Source organism: Puntigrus tetrazona, chromosome 11 (genome assembly GCF_018831695.1).
Source record: "Puntigrus tetrazona isolate hp1 chromosome 11, ASM1883169v1, whole genome shotgun sequence".
NCBI classification, from domain to species: Eukaryota; Metazoa; Chordata; class Actinopteri; order Cypriniformes; family Cyprinidae; genus Puntigrus; species Puntigrus tetrazona.
In genome coordinates this window covers 4,357,877-4,375,794 of record NC_056709.1, presented here as the reverse complement: position 1 = coordinate 4,375,794, position 17,918 = coordinate 4,357,877, and the positions used below count along the sequence as shown (strand labels likewise).

Here is a 17,918-nt window from a genome sequence, read left to right as displayed (position 1 = left end):
AAGGTACATTTTCATCGTGACAAGTGTGTAACATACAAGTATCACAAAGCTTTGTTAATTTGTAAAAGTACTGACTAGCCTAATACATCCGATGATTTTTTTTTTCAACGACCATTTACATTTCCCATATATAACGGACAATTTCACAATATACCATATATTAAAACCAATAAAGTTCGAGTTGCAATCTAATGTTTCTATTCTTTGTACAAAACTTTGCAGTCACCTGATAAATCAAGTAACAATTTTAAATCAAACCTCCATAATTAAGTGTAGTTATTTTAAAGATGATTTTAAGACTATTTGAAAAAAATAGGTTAAAAAATAAACAGCATCTTTTAAAAGTATACGCACAATACTCCCAGACAAACAGAAATGACAAAAGGCATTGACCATTATAAAGAAATGTAGATAATTTTCTTTTATTCAGTGTCTAAGTAAACTGTTCCAAAATTGTACATCATAATCTATACAGCAGATATACCCTTTCTCTTAAAATAAAAGTATTAACATGGTCCATAAAAGGGGACAACTGTAGAAGATGCTCAGATTAGACATCTTTTTGAAGCTTTTCTAGATAAAATAACAAAATCGTATAGGAATAATTTGCACTACTACTGTTTAAGGAGACATTTTACTTAATTTTCAACATTTATCTTTTGATATGTCTGAACAACCAAAAGCTTTGGCACACATATTCCACAGACACACTCATTTCGTGTGTATTAATACTGAACATATAGGTTGCTTTTCCGTAACGTTATACAAATAAAAAAAAATCTTTCATCACAGAAAAAATATGCTTTATCCATTGTATAAATTAATTAACATATAATGTTTCCAAACAGAATACTATGTGATCTTTTTTTAATGCTGTGTAGACTACACTTCACTGCTAAAGGCACCTGAGAATTTTCAAATCTCTGAAAACTCTCTTTGAATGAAGCAACATGATGTTCATGAATTCAACTTTAAAGGTGCATAACAAGACAAAATAGACATGTAAATTTCTAAAGCCGAAACCCTAAAACTCCAAAAACTCTTTTGTACATTTCTCTGTGACAGACACTCGGATGTTTTCCTCGTCGTACTCATCAAAGTTGCTTGTGTCTCCAGGCCCTCTGCACTTTGGTATGATGGGAGCATCAATCTGTAAAATCATAAAAAAAAGAAAATCACCAGCTTACAAAAGTTAAATAAATTTAAGCCTGAATGTAAAAAAAAAAAAAAAAAAAAACTAAAGGCCACACCTTCTTCTCATAGATCGCGATCCAGTCTGTTGTAGCAAACCATCTGTGGTTTTTGATGTCGCTGACTCCATTTTTTAAATTGCCAAAGCGTTTTGTGAGGTCCACCTGCAGCAGATTGCGCAGAAGATCCTTCAGGTCTGAACTAAAGTGTGAAGTATAATGTGCCTGTGGAAATGAAAAAATTTAATTTGTTGGAATTGTCTAGAACATTTTGTGAATTTCATTGCCATTTATTAGTTAGAATTTGTATTTTTTTTTTTAGATTTGGAAGTGGTTTTACAAAATGAACCTTTATTGACCAAATCAAATTATATTTATCAAATCTTACATTTTGATTTTATATGGCGCATTTATTTTCCTGAAGACAAAAACATTCAAACAAAGTAAAAATGTACTTAAATCCATGCACTAAAGAATGTGTCTTAAATTTACATAATTTACACATGTACATCAGTTACATGTCACACCTCAGTTGTGTATTTTCACATGACAAAACTGTTTTGTTACATCAATGAATTATATGATTGTATATAAGAGCTATAAGTAACTGTTAACAACAATAGCACAGCTTTCTGCTTTGAAAAGATTTTAAGTGGAGTCATGTGTGGACATGTGGATAATTAAAGATATTGGGGCAAAGTACATATATACAGTAGGGCCAACAAGAAAAAGTAATTTTATTGGCATAATTACTTAAAAAGATTCATCTGACCTTGCCAGAAACAATTTTCTCATAGATCTGAATTGGTTGATCAGCGAAGAAAGGTGGATATCCAGCAACCATTTCGTAGATTAAAACTCCCAGTGACCACCAGTCAACAGCTTTGTTGTAGCCCTAACAAAAAAGGAAAAAATAACTTTAAATCATTAAAACATTTGTTTAACATTTAGAGAAGAAAGAAGTACTGCCATGTTTTCTTACCTTGCTGAGAATGATCTCAGGTGCCAGGTACTCTGGTGTACCGCACAGTGTCCAGGTTCTGCCCTTGACTCGTTTGGCAAAGCCAAAGTCTGTAACCTAAGAGATATAAATAAAAGCTCATTAAAATCAATTACATAACCAAATTGCAGGTAACATTTAAGTGACTGGCACACCTGGATGTATCCCTGATGATCAATGAGCAAGTTTTCAGGTTTAAGGTCTCTGTAGATTAGGTCTAGAGCATGAAGATATTCAAATGTCAGAACAATCTGTGCAGCATAGAACCGTGCGTTCTGCTCACTATGAGAAAAAAAAAAAAACATGGTTATTTAATTTATAAGAGAAAAAGACAGGTATAGGCACATAATACAGAAACTGTATTACCTGAATCTTCCAATCCGTCTCAGATGTGAGAACATCTCACCTCCTTGGATATACTCCATGACCATGTATAAATTTGAATGATCCTGTTCAGGAAATTGATATGAATTTAACACAATGCTATGTAAGACAATTATTATTTTTGTAATAATACGTAATATATAATAAGATTGATCACAACCTCTGCTCTGACATTGTATTTCTTTTCGATATAAATTGCATGTGTACCTTAAAAGTGAACTCCAGCTTCACAAGGAAAGGAAAAGACACTGCTTGTAATATTTTTTTCTCGTTTAATGTGTGTTCTATCTGTTTAAGCTTCACCACCTGAAAAATCATCAAAAGCAGGAGGAAATCATGAATGAAAAAACAATAAAAAACAAACTAACAAAAATTCTTCACATTTCAAGTATTACTGTATATATATTGTTTTTAACATACCAAAAGCAAATCTAATTTAATGTAAATGTAAATGCAATTAAGTTAAAGGTTACAGAATGAATGAGTGATAAAGTCTTTATTAAAGAAGAAAACATTAATAAGATTAAAGCCTCTTTAAGGAAACTAAAAATATTTGGTTTCAAAAGATATGTGATAATATTAGGCTTTCTCATTACATACATTTTCAGTATTTTGGTCAAATGAAACAACATTAACCTGTACCCTATTTCTAATAACATCATCAGGCAAAATTTATAGTTTTAAATTGGTTCTGAATTGTGTTTTTTAGATCACACTGTTTGCTATTTCAATTCATTAAGAAGCATTATCCAGACAGAATGACAGTATTGATTGATATTTGACTCCTTACACCAAAATAACGATTTAATGCACGATCCTCTCAGTAAGTTTTAATATGTTTTGGTTTCATAAGTTACATGACATTTCAGCAGTCTTGACTTTGTGACAGTCAACATCATTAGGCTGCTAGATGTGGTTTGATCCTGTCAGCAGAGGAAGTTACAGTTTCCTCTCTGCTCTGTAAATATATTTGTGCCATTTCACTTTATGTTCTGACCAGTGTTGGGGAAAGTTACTTTTAAAGGTAATGCATAACAATAATGTGTTACATCATTGTGTTATTTTTACATCACTTTTTTTTTAAATATGAACAGAGCTTGTTAGTTTGTTTTTAATATAAAAATGTATGTTTATGGCAAATGTAAAAGCCCTTTGACACAAAAATATGTAATGAATAAACCTCAGGTTGAAGGAAAAGTGAATTCACATTCGTACAGTAATACACAAGGGAAGGTTCAACACAACATTTTTGCTTGTTTGTATGGTTGAACTGGATCATCAAACATCAGCAGCAAAGACACTGGTAAATAAAATGGGATTAAATACATTGTCTTAATATAATTATGGCAGGTTTGCATCATATTCTAATTTGCATTTTGATGAATATAGAATACGTTTTCTTTGTATGTGAGTAAGATGAATTAATGTACATTCACAATCTAGAACTACAGTAACATCATGTTCACACAGCACACACAATGCCTCTGTACTTCTTGTTTCTCCAAATACGAGGACAGGAGACTTGTCGGTCAAATAAATGAGGAAACAAAGTAACTGGTGTTACTATTTTGAAAAAACTAACTTTTTTATAAAATAAAAAGTAATGCGTTACTTTACTAGTAATCTGAACTATCTAAACAAATAATTTTTATCCTACAGTGTTTTGCATGTACAATATTGGTGTTTTGATTAAGGTGTTTAATCCAATTGAGTGCAACTTTATATACAGTGATCACAAAATGAATACAACAGTAGCATTTTCACCAGCTAAAAATGGTTTTAAATCAGTTATTTCTGAGCTTTTCATACTGACACCACAATAAATTTACTGTAATGTGTCAGTATGAAAATATCAGTTTACATTTCAAAACATTTGTTTTGCCATTAATGGTAAAATTCTGTGAAAATTTTATTTGCACAAGGAGTCTGACAGCAGCCAAGTACTCCACAGAGAGATCTGTTCTGATCTTTATCCAGTCTGTCTGGAAAGACATGAAGAAACAGAACAAACTGAGACAGACAAAATCCTGAAGATCAGACAACATCTCCAAGACACTTCAAGAAACCTAACTGCAAAGCTTTCTGAAAAACTGTGTTTAAGTGCACATTGGGCACACTACAGAAAAAGATAGAAATAACTAAAAACCTTTTCATCTGATGAAAATACTGATGAATAATTTGCATAGCAAATTTAAAACATACAGTAAATGAAATGTTGTTATTATTTAAAAGTAAAGTTAGCTGATTTAGTTTGAGCAACTTAAAATATTGCACAGCAATAACTTACAATGTCAGATTTGGGGATGGGCATGCAAGTCACTGATAATCATTAATCACTCATAATCACTTTAATGTTAATATTTTTAATATTTTTTATTCATGTTTATTGTGATTAATTTTCCCATTCTTTATAAATTCTTTAATACAAAAAAATATTTTTTAAATATAAAGATTTTTGTTGAAGTCTGTCACTAACTGAATATACAAATTAAGCAAATTTAATTTAGTGGAAGAGTCTAGTTAGCATTTGCATCAGTAATGCTTAATATTGTTATTCAGTATAACTTACATGCTTAATATTGAGCTTTATTGAGCTTATTGATAACTATAAGTTTAATATAATGTAAAAGTACAAAGCATTAATAATTGTTTTAATTCTATGACAACAGGGAAGTTTACTCCTTAGCTATAACATTTGATGACACAGAGGAATGGCATTTTTCCCAACTGATGAAAAGTAAAAAAAAGACATCTAATCAAATGACAGGGCTAAGCCTCTAAAGCAGCAGACGACATAAAAGCAGTACATAATAAACTCACTCTAATAAATAGAAATAGACAGGTCTTAAATCATTGACTTTTGACGTAAAAAATATTATAAATACTATACATTTTGTATATGTAAATGACTCAGGATGTACACATTAAGTTACACCAGGAATGTTATGTCTCATAGAAGTTCACAAAAACAAATGTCCTGCACAGAAGACAAAAATCAAATGCTGAGTCCTGCAGAAGGATATATGGTAGCAGCATGCATACTCACTTTTTCTTTGTTCAGAATCTTCATCGCATAGTATTTTCCTGACTGTCTGTGCTTGACTAGCATTACTCTTCCAAAAGATCCAGTGCCAAGAGTTTTCAGTCTGTCAAAGTCATCTAGACATGATGTGCTCTGCAGACCACAGGTCAGAAATCAACAATTAGTTCCGCAAAAACAAACAAAAAAACCAACTGTCCCCATGTTTGTTGGAATAAAGCTCCCATACCTGTGGCTGAACGTCCCACTTTCTTGAGAAGTCCTCTTTGGCTTTTGCAAAGAATTCTTTCACTGAATAAACAGAAAACAGAATTAACATTAGAAATTGAAAAAAATGATACTGCAGCTCGGTGCATGCATTTAAGATAAACAATACATTGCTTTATATGGAATAGAATAGAACACTACATCAACATTTTCAAGTTTATCTCGGTGAAATGAACTTAAATCTTCAGGTACATTAGGTTTTTGCCACAGAGTATTTGAGTCGAGTGTGAAAACACATTTCCAACATGAGAAACAACAGTGCAAACTGAAACGTATTTTTAATAAATGAAACACACAAAAGCAAAAATGGTGTAACAAAGGATGTGTTAAAATGTAGATGATTTATGATCTTTTTTCCTCTTTTCAAGCTACTAAATTTCCAGAGAGATTATTGAAAGTAAAGGTTTATTATTATTTTTGAGGAATATTATGACTAAAATGCAAATTAAAAGGAAAACACTCTCATCTTTTGATTATTATGGCCAGATGACCATTTGCCACAGCAATGAATTCCTTTTGGATTTATCTTGATTTTATTGAGACTCCTGACATTACTTTTACAATACACACGTATTACTTTTACATACACACACGTATGTTTTAACAATGTGATATTCCTGCTGATCAATAAAATGGTTTCAAAACATGGGAGACTGAAAAAAACAGTAAAACCAGCTACAACAATCGTCTTAATAAGGTTTGAAACTTGATACAAGTTTGAATTGCATACATTGGTCATTGGATATATTATCAGTAAAAATGTTCTATTTGTTATATGTACATTTTAGCCTAGCAGGGCAACCTACAATATTATCAGGTTTGACATTAATTAGAAGAAAAGCTAGTTGATGTTTTAACACTTGCAAGTTTATTTAGCATGTTTTAAATTTTGCTGGCTGTGAGAAGCAAACTGATCTCTTCCTGTTAAAACCACAAAAAGTCTGACAACAATCAAAGTGTATAAAAAATGTATTGTATGCACGATTAACACAATTTACTCTTGTACTCTTCAGTTCATTACAATGAAAAATCTACATCATGTCTTTCAGTCGACGATGTGAAAATCCATCAGATACTCTCTAGTATATGCAATTACTTTATTTATATCAAAGGCCAGTCATTAGAATAAATCAGTAATTATATGCATTTAATAAAAATAATGAAATATTTAACAAATATTTCACTTTCACTTACTTGTTGCATCCCAAAGGATGGTATACTCTGACACATGTGGCCCCTCATTCTCTAGTCCTTTCTCCTGGTGCCCTTTTCGATATTTGTGAAAAAATCGGCTAGCTAACGTGTCCAGCCTATGAAGAGCAGAGTTGGTGCCTGTTGACTGCCCAAAGTTTGGATCTTTTGTCTGGGCCATCACATGCACGGTTCACCCTGAAGAAAACTCTCAACTGGTTGATAACCACAAATGCTCTTCTTTACAGATCAGAAGTCATAGTCATTTCCTGTTTGAGAGGCTTAGAAGCGAGTTTTTACCATACCACCAACTGAGCTACTTATACTTCCTGTTGTAGTATTCTGTGTTAATGAAGAAGTGAATATATCAAGCCCTTTGCTCAACACCTAAAACAGTGGAGAAAAACAAAAAGACACTCTAAAGTTCCAAAGGCCATCACAGGGAGAATGTATTGATTCTCTCTGAGAGATAACTTGTGAATACTACTACCTTGTAGAAATGCTCTTTCTTGAAAATAGAGCTATCTAATACCGAAATTACATGTCAATATATTGACCTTCATTTGATGAGAACTTGATGAGATGTACATGCAATATGTCTTAACGTTTCAAAAAAAGTGCATAAAATGTTTATACATGTTTAATGTTGTTGCTGATGTGTCATATGACTCTATAAAACCATTTCACATGAGTAACAAGTAGTCTATTGCTCCTGACTAATGTAATTACTAATGTATCTAGGCCTTCAGCTCTCTTTTGTTTTAGTGCTTTCCATAGCATGTTACTGTAAATTGCTCAAGAGATCAAACTGTAGGCTAAAACTAAAAAGACTGGTGTTAGCAGTTACCAACAGATACTCTAACAAATAAAAGCTAGCTAGCACATAAACAAAGCAAACGAAACCAAGAAAATAATAGTGAAGGCGGCAATGTGTTAGGTCGTAGCGCCATCAAGTGGAGAAAAGACGAAAAAACAACAATAATGAAGCTAATGTAGAAGTTATTTGCCAACTTATAAAAATTTGTTTGACTAAATCGTTTATTTTAAATTAGTGATGTTACAACAAATGTTTAATATTAAAAAAAAAAAAACGACCCCCAAAAAACAACAACAACAACAACAACAACGGTTTGTTGTGATCTACACAGTCAGCAATGCTGAAAATGCTTGGCATTTTATATTCATAAAATAATATCGAAAAATAATAAAGAAAATAACGCTATTTATGACTTTAGAAATATGAAATATGCAATATTTATTTATAGCCTTTTATTATTAGTCATGTGAATAAGAACCCGGATGGAAACATTGGTTTGTTGCTAAGAGTCCGTGAGCTCCAGAAGAGTCCATGCATTTCAGAGTGGGTAATTATGGTCGATCACTATTTTACATTAATTATGGACACTTACAACTTAATCTACTACTTAAAAACAAAGAGTATTTTTAATAAATTCTATATGAAATACAAACTGACAAACTGTGTTTGTTAAATTATATTGTGTTAGTAGTACTGTGTAAACAGTGTGCAGTCCACGCTCCCCTATTTTAGTAATGGACCGGTCCATTTTCATCGTACACTTGCGGTAACTGGACAACATACAGAACTGATTGAAGGATTTCATTAAAAGCTAAACCTTTAAATGGCATGTTAAATTAAGATAATATGCATTAAGCCAAAAATAAAACATATACAAAAAAACCAACAACAAAACAAAACAAAACAAAAAAACAGAAAAGAAAGAGCAACGGCGACAGCATCGCAGACAGAGGCTGGAGCCTGTGTATAGGTAATTCGCTTAAAACCTTCTAATTTTTTTATCATCATTGATCTGATCACTGCTGTTACATAGTTTGTGAAAAATAATATTAATGTTACTGACATATACTTATTCAATGGCTCGACTTCAGTGACTGTAACCCATCAGGATGTCTTGTGTGTAAGGATGCGGCGCATCTCTCATCGCATCCGCATCTGCCTTTTATAATTAATGATTATTTGTCACTTTAATAACATGCACCGTACCCTAAACATTATTTATAAGTTAGCAGTTTTCGATGTGTATGTTCAGTCGAACATAAATCCTGGAAATGCAGCACCGGTGTTTTATTATCATCTGGGCCTCCTTGCATCAGGGGATCTTGCCGGGAATTCAGTGACAAATTAATCACATGACAGCGTAAAGTAACCTGTTCTTAACTGTGAGTTATTGTAAAGACAGGAAAAGGAGAATGAAAGGAAAAAAAGCAGGTGTTTGAATGCAGATTTAGACTTAAGCATCCTTATTAAATACGGCCTATACAAAGGCCAGCACTTCAAACAGATACAGTAGTGATCATGAAATAACTGGTGCACATGAGCCAGATCAGCACAAACCAGGATCAGGATGTATCTATGTGTCTGTACATTTATCCAGCCACAGGATTTATCCTTAGCAGTACACATTGTATAACATTTGGTTGCTGAGTTTTGTGCTGTAACAGACCAGTGAAATTCCTCTGTTTATGGGAGAAAATGGTTTCTGGGATGGATTAATATTGTCTATGCCTTTGTTCATCATTTAAATAATTGTTTTGTTATAGATTGTTCAGAGTAGGAGCTTTAGAGATTTCTGGTGTTGTCTTTTTTCTCTCCGGCTGCAAGTAAAACTGGTGTGGTTATTAAGTTGCCAAGGAGACATACAGGCCTATGTCTAAGAGCTGTTCCTAATTTTAGAACCTTACACAAAACCTAACACCCCATGTTTAGTGTGACTTCACACATATGCTTTATGAAGGTTTTGAGTCTTATCTCATTGCTTTATCCATGCAAAGTAACTATTTTCATTATCAATGGCAGAACGGTATAGGAACTTACATCAGGGTGAGTAGTGTAACTAATATTTTTGGGTGACTATGTCTTTATGGATAACTAAAGGTACTAATATATACACCCTTTAGGGGTAGAAGGAGCACAAAGAGTGCTGCCCAAGTTACAAGTTACAATTCTTGTAATGAAAATCTGGGAATATTGGCTATTTTGGTAACTTATGAATTATTTGGATGATTATATTAATATTCATATATGGGTGCATGTGTTTTGTTCTGTTGTGGATGAGGGTATCAACATCATGCATACAGAATGTTGACTTGTGAGGTAATTTTTATGAATGATTAACACTTAGTGTCATTAAATTCTATTTTCTTTAACTGACATTCCATGTTTTTGATTTCCTGTCCAAAGTTCTCAGTGTTTTTCCTGAAACAAATCTTGCTGTGTTTGAGAGGAGTTTTCAAATTTATGCTGTCTGAATGGAGGCACAAATGACAATTAGTTCTACAGTATGGCATGAGGCTTTGTGAGTCATGTTTTGCTCTCAGTCACCAAAATTTGAACCTCTCCCTTTGTCAACCTCTCTAGGATCAAATAGTAGAAAGCATAGTAGTAATATTTACAAGTCATGGAAAATGTCATTTATTTCAGTAATTCAACTCAAATTGTGGAACTTGTGTATTAAATAAATTCAGTACACACAGACTGAAGTAGTTTTAGTCTTTGGTTCTTTATATTGTGATGACTTTGGCTCACATTTAACAAAAAACCCACCAGTTCTCAAATTAGAATAAGGAGACATGCCAATCAGCTAGTCTTGAGGAAAGGTGGAGATGCTCATTGCCCAAGTTGCTTGATGTCCAGTGTTAAGTTTCCACAGTTTATGATGATCTAGTGCAATTTCATCTGCTGGTGTTGGCCCATTGTATTTTTTGAAAAACAATGTCACTGCACCCGTTTACCAAGAAATCTTGGAGCACTTCATGCTTACTTCTGCTGACCAGCTTTTTGAAGATGCTGATTTAATTTTCCAGCAGGATTTGGACCTGCCCACACTGCCAAAAGTTGGTTAAATGACCATGGTGTTGGTTTGCTTGACTTGCCAGCAAACTCACCAGACCTGAACACCATAGAAAATCTTTGAGGTATTGTCAAGAGGAAAAAGAGACCAAAAGATGTAGACGAGCTAAAGGCCACTGTCAAAGAAACCTGGGCTTCCATACCACCTAAGCAGTGCCAGTAACTGATCACTTTCATGCCACTTTCTAGAAGGCCAACAATTCACTAAAATTTTGTTTTTTATCTGTCTTATGAAGTATTCTAATTTGTTAAGATAGAAAATTGGTGGGTTTTTGTTAAATATGAGCCAAAATCATCACAATTAAAATAACCAAGGACAACTTCAGTCTGTGTGCACTGAATTTATTTAATGCATGCACTTCACAATTTGAGTTACTGAATTACTGAAATAAATGAACTTTTTTACGAAATTCATTATCAGTTAGTAGAAAATGTATGCTAGTAGCATAGATAACCTCTGTGAGTGACATATCGTAAGGCTGGAATACATTTAATGTCTTTTAAAATCTGAACAGATTTATTATTATGTGGAAAATTTTGGGGGCTCTCTGTCAGCTGCCATGGGCAGGGCCTAAGCAATATGATGTCAGACTAAGACATCAGAACCCAGATGAGTAGTTTGCCACAGATTCCTTCAAGATTTTTATATTGGGTTTTATAATGAGGCTTTTCAATTTATGAGTAAAATAAAGCCTTTGGTAATCATAACTTAATGATATGTTTATGTGTCATTTTACAATATAAACTGCACACACTGATAGCCCAAACATTCTTATCTAGTCTCTTATTAAAAACATACGTTTTTAAAAAAATACACTTAACTGCTTCGAAATGTAAGTTTTGGGTATGAATGTGTGTAATTTAGGTTGTCAAACAAAACATAAAAGTATCATCAATTTATGTTTACCACAGGCTTTATTTTACTCATAAATTGGAATTATAAAACCCAATAGGAAAATCTCAAAGGATGCCACAGCGATTTACTCTATGGGGTTCTGACATCATAGTTCCCCCACCCTGTTATTTTGAGAATCAAAACAGCATGCCTACAGCAATTTATTTGGTTTAATGTGGATTAAAAAAGTGTGGGTGGATTTTTATCATTACAGGCTGTTTGTGTTCACACACTGTCCAAACACCATGTAAAACTAGATTTTGCATAATAAATGTTGGTTGGTTTTGTTGTAATTGAGAATAAGAAACTAACCAAAAGTTTTAATGATAATATGATCAGTTGTTGGTAGGGAGAAAGTTTGAGAAATTCTTGCACAAAAAATTAAGTGATTTGAATAATGGTTAGTTTAGTATAGTGAACTTTGCTTTCGCCACCCTAGGGGGTGAAATAGGATAGTGATGGTACTCAAATGTGATCAAGTGATAAAAATGATCAAATGTGACTTAAGGTGTGGTTATGAGTACAGCACATAAGAAAGATTGGTGGGATTGCTAACTTGTAGAACCTTTTTTTTTTTAATCATCATCTAAGGAAGACAAGTGTTAATAAAATAGATTTTATTAACGAATGATAGACGAAAGTAATCAACAACTTTTACATCAATAGTATAAATTAAATAGGAATAAAGTGCATAAGATTCATAAAATGCAAGTGATTATGATGGATGTCGCAATGTCAGAGCTACATAATCCGGAAAGATAAACTGTTGCTACTGTAACGGTGTCCAGGGAGTAGGTGCTGTGAAAGGTAAACCTCACTCCCCTGATCTCAAAAAGAGCTGCTCTAGCGACTGTAGACTGTGTGTACTTAAGCCTCTTTGTTAGAGCACCTTCCTCCCATGTAGGAGACCTGGGTTTGAGACCCACTTGGAGGGAATTTGAACTGTAGACCCAGTGGTGTTGTATGTGTGCTGTTTATGGGGTGTGTATAATGGAGGACCACTCAGTGCTTCTACCTGTTTGAGGTGAGAACATAGGAGGATACCGGTTCAACACAAGGCTATAGACTCTAGTGAATGTATTAGGGGTTGCCCAGCCCACAAGTAATCTGCCAGCAAGGTACAACGAGCCCGTGCCCAGGAGGATACAACACTTCTAGTAGAATGAGCTCGCAGCCTGGGAGGGCAGGGCACACCCTAATTTTGTTTAGCCACTATCATGGTTCAGGCCTTTGGTCTGAGGTCCTAAAGCTTTATGTTTGGTCTACATAGCGTCTTAGGGCTTGGATAGGACAAAACAAACTAGGGCTGGGTCTGCCTCTTTAGGGGGGAGCCCTTTCAGGATCACCACCTGATTCCCGAAGTGAGTAGTGGGAACCTTGGGTACATAGCAGACCAGGGCCTTAGTATTACCTGGGAACCAGCTAGCCCAAACTCTAGCCACGATTCATTGACACGAAAAATGCTTGTAGGTCCCCTACCCTCTTGATGGAGGCCAGTGCAAGCAGGAGCATTAAGAAACCTGATGATTCCCTAATGAACCTGATGATCAGATCATGCCTCCCCAACAACCTCCCTTCTACAGGGTCTTGTTTGGCAGCAATAGCAGCCATAAACTTGGAGGATAGAGGGAGACAACCTTCACTTCAACCCTTGCTGCTAAAAGGACAGCACAGCTGACTGGGCATCTTTGAGGATCTTCTCGGTAAGAAGAACACAGCTCAATGAATAGGTTCTACCTCAAGGTGTAAGCACGTCTAATGAAAGATGCTTTTGCTTAAGTGATGGTGACAAGTATCTCCTGAAGTGGGTCACATACAATCTCCGTATTTCATCCAAAGACCATATGTGAAGTTTCCAGAGGCCTGGACATGGGTGCCATAGGGTGCCCCCCATCTCTGAGTCGGAGGATCCTTCCTCAGATTAATCAGCCAAAGGGGGCTGTCACAAGCAGTATCAGTTCTAAGACCTGGTCCTTGGCCCTCACTGACCTTAGTGTCTGTGCTAGAAGGCTCACTGAGGAAAACGCATGCGCCCCAGGAGCCTCTGAAACCTGTTTCAGTGGGACCGCTGTTCTGCTCTTGAATATTCAGGCAGGTCAACACCGACTAAGCAGGCCTTCACGTGACATGCTATCTTTTTGATCAAATCCAACTCCTTACTGAGAAAAGAGATCCTCTTTTAGGAGAGTTTGCTCTTTCCCCAGTTGACCTGAAAGCCCAACCCTGTGTTTGCACAAGTTGAGAATGCAAACAACCTGCTTTCTCAGAGGAACAGGGCTGCCTCCACAACTTTCATAAAGACAGGGACAGCCCGGAGGATAGGATCTTGTACCTTCGATTTTCAGACCACAGCTATAGTATAAGGTGGCGATGAGTTGATAGGTAAAATGACATGTCTTATATCAGGGTGTCACGTTTACGGCTTCGCGACACTAAGCACACGAGACTCGAAATAAACTTAAACGGATTTAATTCCAAACGAGCAAAAATAAATATACAAAAGGCAGGCAGAACAGGCAGGCAGGACAAAAATCACGTAGGGACATCGACGATCGGACAACGTGAACTCAAAACACACAGGACTAAATATACAAGGAAATTGACTCAGTTAAACACGACACGGCTGAAGACAATAATACAATTGACATGTAGGGAAGGCAGGGCACACAGAGCACGTGGCACGAGACAAAAACAATAGTAACAGAGTCCAGAGACGTGACACAGGGACTGATGCACCCAAAGATGCATTTGGTTCAAGAAGATGGTTCAAGATCAGCAGTAACCCACCTCCTTTCTTAGGTACAATGAAGTAGGGGCTGTAATACCCCATCTTCATATCAGATGGAGGGACTGGCTCTATCACAACCTTCGTTAGTAGAACTGTGATCTTCACACAGAAGACAGCAGCATCAGCCACCTTTACTAATGTAAAGTGGATGTCTCTGAACTTGGAGGGACGCTGGGCGAACTGAGTTGCGTAACCTAGTCTGATGGTTCACAGGAGCCAGTGAGAGGTTTTGGGTAGTGATGCACCAAGATACCATACAAGCTGAACCAGCAGGACCACAGACATACCCGGGGTGGGGCAGAAATGTGCAAAATGAACATTGGTCAGAGACTGTATTAGCAACCACATTGCAACGACCTCTCCACCGGGTCACTCTTGTATGGAGTTGTCCATGGATACGGCTGGTATGTTCCTTGTAGAGGGCCCAGCACATTCCATTGACAGCTCAACTGGTGGGGATGGTCCTTTAAGGGTTGGTTTCCTGGAGGATTTGCCACCACTGTAAAACTCAGACCACTTGTGCTACCACCTGAAGTAGTCCTCATCTGTCGGCAGTCAGGACAAGAACCAGATCAAGACTAAGGCACAAAGCTCCGCCAATTTTCAAGGTAACAGAACTTGGCCTGCAACTCAGACAGGATCTTTCCGCAATGAGAAGTTGACTCACAACAAATGCCATCTCAGTGTGCTTAATGCCCAGGCCCGTGAGGCAGTGATTGTTATTATCACCCAGCACCAGGTAACGAATGCAAAAGTAATATGTTCAATCAAGCAGACCCACATTGTTTTCCAAGACATAACGTCAAATTTGCCAGATGTGACATTGTCCAGTCCACGCACCCGTGAATGCTCTTTTAGGGCAATTTTTTTAGCGTGCTGAAGCACACAGGGGAGATGGTCACCTGCAGCATAAGCAGGTGGTTGTGCAGCTTAAAGTTTGCAAATCCACTTGACAGGAGAAAATAGCAGCACTGATGAGCTATATCACCAAAACCAAGAGCTCAAAAGAGCGTGTTGAACTCTTTCAATCTTTTTCTCTCAGTAGATTTGTCAGTACCTAAACAATATGATTGCTCGGCTTCAAAGCAAAAAGCTGAATATGCGCTGTACCTTTTGCCTACTTATGTTCACGCTGTGATCAGTGGCAGTTGGATGCAATCATTGCATTGCCAATGTGCTTTGGCTTGTTTAGTTTACAAGCAAGATCCCAATTCATCAGTCACCGACTGACCAACTGAAAGGGAAGCACGTTTCTTTTCCACTCTTCCACTCTTCTCTTCAGTCAAAATATCACCTCTCCACTCTGCACAGTTTGCAAAAAATCCTGCTAAGCAACTTTGTTATAGTCCTTCTGCTTATGGTCAACTTGCAGAATAATGACACTTTGGTATAAATCCTTTGGGCTACCTGTAAACAGGTGAAATATCCACTGAGTGATGCTAAAGTGAACAAAATGTTTTCTAAAACAGATGAATGTGAAGCAGCATTATGCATGTTTGCACATATTGAAGTTTAGAAATAAAATGTATACTAAACTCTACTTAACTATAGGTTTAAAATAGAAAAGCAAATGTGAGATAGAAAAAGAAATAGTGTTCGCTCTCCAACTCCCTCTACAGCTAAGAGAGGTGTTAGCAGGAAGTGATGTGTCGTCTCAGAGGAAATAAATAGTGAGTGGATTGTGGGTGGTGGAGCTGTCAGGGTGATGCATGATAGCAGGAGATTACTCAAGCACTCATTCATCAAACACACGCCTGCCTGTCATTGTTTTGCTATCTTGTGCTGTAACAGATTGACTGTAGCTTCATAAATTGCCTGAACGTCTCTTTTAGCGACTGTTCTAATTGCATTAGTATTTCATAATTTGGAAATTTTGATAAAGCAGATGCTTTTTATGCAAATATGTCATTGCAGTGTTTTGTGCTGAGCTAATTTCAGAAACGCAATGGTGACAGGATTTTCTTAGTAGTTCTGCAGCTTATGGTCGTCCCTTTGTGGAGACCAAACTTTTGAAGGGTGAGTCAGAGCCCAGAGACTTAACCTTTCTGAATGGGCACTGAAGCAAATAAATGAACAACTTGGACATATGACATTTTGTACAAGGTGTATTTACTTTCCCTTCTGTCAGTAAAGGGACTTTAGGGAGATAAAACAATGTTTGAGAATTATTAATGGAAGAAAAGTCTTCAGCATACAACCAACTAATTACTAAAAAAAAAGTTCAGTATTGGGAAAAATATGATCTCACAATTTTTTTTAAAACCCCAGTAAAGAGTATGTTTAGAGGCGGGGTTAGGTGTAGGTTATTCATACAAATTACGTACGAGTGAGATCTTACAAATTTATATGAATTAGCCACTTCATAAAATATGTACGAATTCTATGAGATCAGGCTGAACATTCCATAACTTCATTGAACATCATCAAAAACAAATATAAACCATGAATATATATATATATATATATATATATATATATATATATATATATATATATATATATATATATATATATATATATATATATATGCTGTAAAGAAAACTTTAATCACTTGACATCACTAAATTATTCACAATATTATCATTCAAGTCTGGTATCAGTGCACTAGAATAGAATAAAGATAGAATAAAGTAAAAGACTCAAAAATTAAGTAAAATAAAATAAAATAAAATAAAATAAAATAAAATAAAATAAAATAAAACTAAATTAAATTAAATTAAATTAAATTAAATTAAATTAAAGACTCAAAGTAATATTACATTATAAATATGACTGGGTGAGTCACATTTGAAGCTGTTTTAAATTAGTTAAGGTATAAATTAGATCAAAATGCTTTGTGATCTTATCATGACTAGGACAACACCAAAGGACCAGCTAATATAGGGTACAACCTCATCAATCTAGCAGTTATTCAGATCTTGAAGTTTACTTTATACAGATTCGTAACTAAAAATGTTAAAGATATTTAGGGACAGTTAGGGACATTACAATTCAGAAACATGTCTACAACTAGAGCAAAGCACTTTACTATTATATGTAATGTTTGTAGTAACAAAATCTTCTCAAAATCCATTCACAAGTGATCATGGGAAATGCATATGAGACACTAGTAATATAAATATTTATAGTTGGAATCTATAAATCAACTATTTTGTTTTGTTCTGTGCTCTTTTCTTAAATTTTGATCTGTTTATGTGTTTTCATATGTACATGTGTCTGGAATCAGTATATACAATGCACTTTACAAACACACCACTAGAAGTCAGTGTTGTAT

At 35.2% G+C, this 17,918-nt stretch overlaps 2 protein-coding genes across 4 annotated transcripts in view; one reads left to right on the top strand and one right to left on the bottom strand.

Moving 5' to 3' along the window:
- Window positions 1–406: 406 nt before the first annotated feature.
- On the bottom strand, window positions 407–7,370 carry prkacba (protein kinase, cAMP-dependent, catalytic, beta a). Of its 2 annotated transcripts, XR_006252072.1 has the most exons (11): window positions 7,076–7,369; window positions 5,844–5,905; window positions 5,621–5,749; window positions 2,782–2,880; window positions 2,557–2,639; window positions 2,346–2,472; window positions 2,173–2,268; window positions 1,963–2,085; window positions 1,251–1,415; window positions 940–1,150; window positions 407–646 (listed from the first exon to the last, which is right to left on the bottom strand). XR_006252072.1 is itself a non-coding variant. In XM_043251836.1 (10 exons), the coding sequence occupies exons 1-10, from the start codon at window positions 7,251–7,253 to the stop codon at window positions 1,025–1,027; spliced, it is 1,188 nt and encodes a 395-aa protein (XP_043107771.1). In that variant the 5' UTR covers window positions 7,254–7,370; the 3' UTR covers window positions 407–1,024. The 2 variants fall into 2 exon arrangements, 1 of the variants encoding a protein (XP_043107771.1); XM_043251836.1 differs by having other exon boundaries at window positions 407–1,150; window positions 7,076–7,370.
- A 1,259-nt stretch (window positions 7,371–8,629) lies between these two features.
- Window positions 8,630–17,918, top strand: part of ttll7 (tubulin tyrosine ligase-like family, member 7) — a 74,818-nt gene continuing 65,529 nt past the window's right edge. Inside the window, exon 1 of one of the 2 annotated variants that reach the window (XM_043251835.1) lies at window positions 8,630–8,859. The gene's annotated coding sequence lies outside the window, so the exon portion shown is untranslated. The remainder of the gene's footprint in view (window positions 8,860–17,918) is intronic. The other variant, XM_043251834.1, reaches the window with a different exon arrangement.

What these genes read in the sequence shown, in the direction of transcription:
- prkacba (XM_043251836.1), bottom strand. Translation starts at nt 7,253, where the DNA reads ATGGCCCAGACAAAAGATCCAAACTTTGGGCAGTCAACAGGCACCAAC. An exon ending in AGCTGGAGTTCACTTTTAAG is followed by an intron (nt 2,640 to 2,781) that starts GTACACATGCAA and finishes TTTCCTGAACAG; the next exon opens with GATCATTCAAATTTATACAT. An exon ending in CTGAGATCATTCTCAGCAAG is followed by an intron (nt 2,086 to 2,172) that starts GTAAGAAAACAT and finishes CTTTTTTGTTAG; the next exon opens with GGCTACAACAAAGCTGTTGA.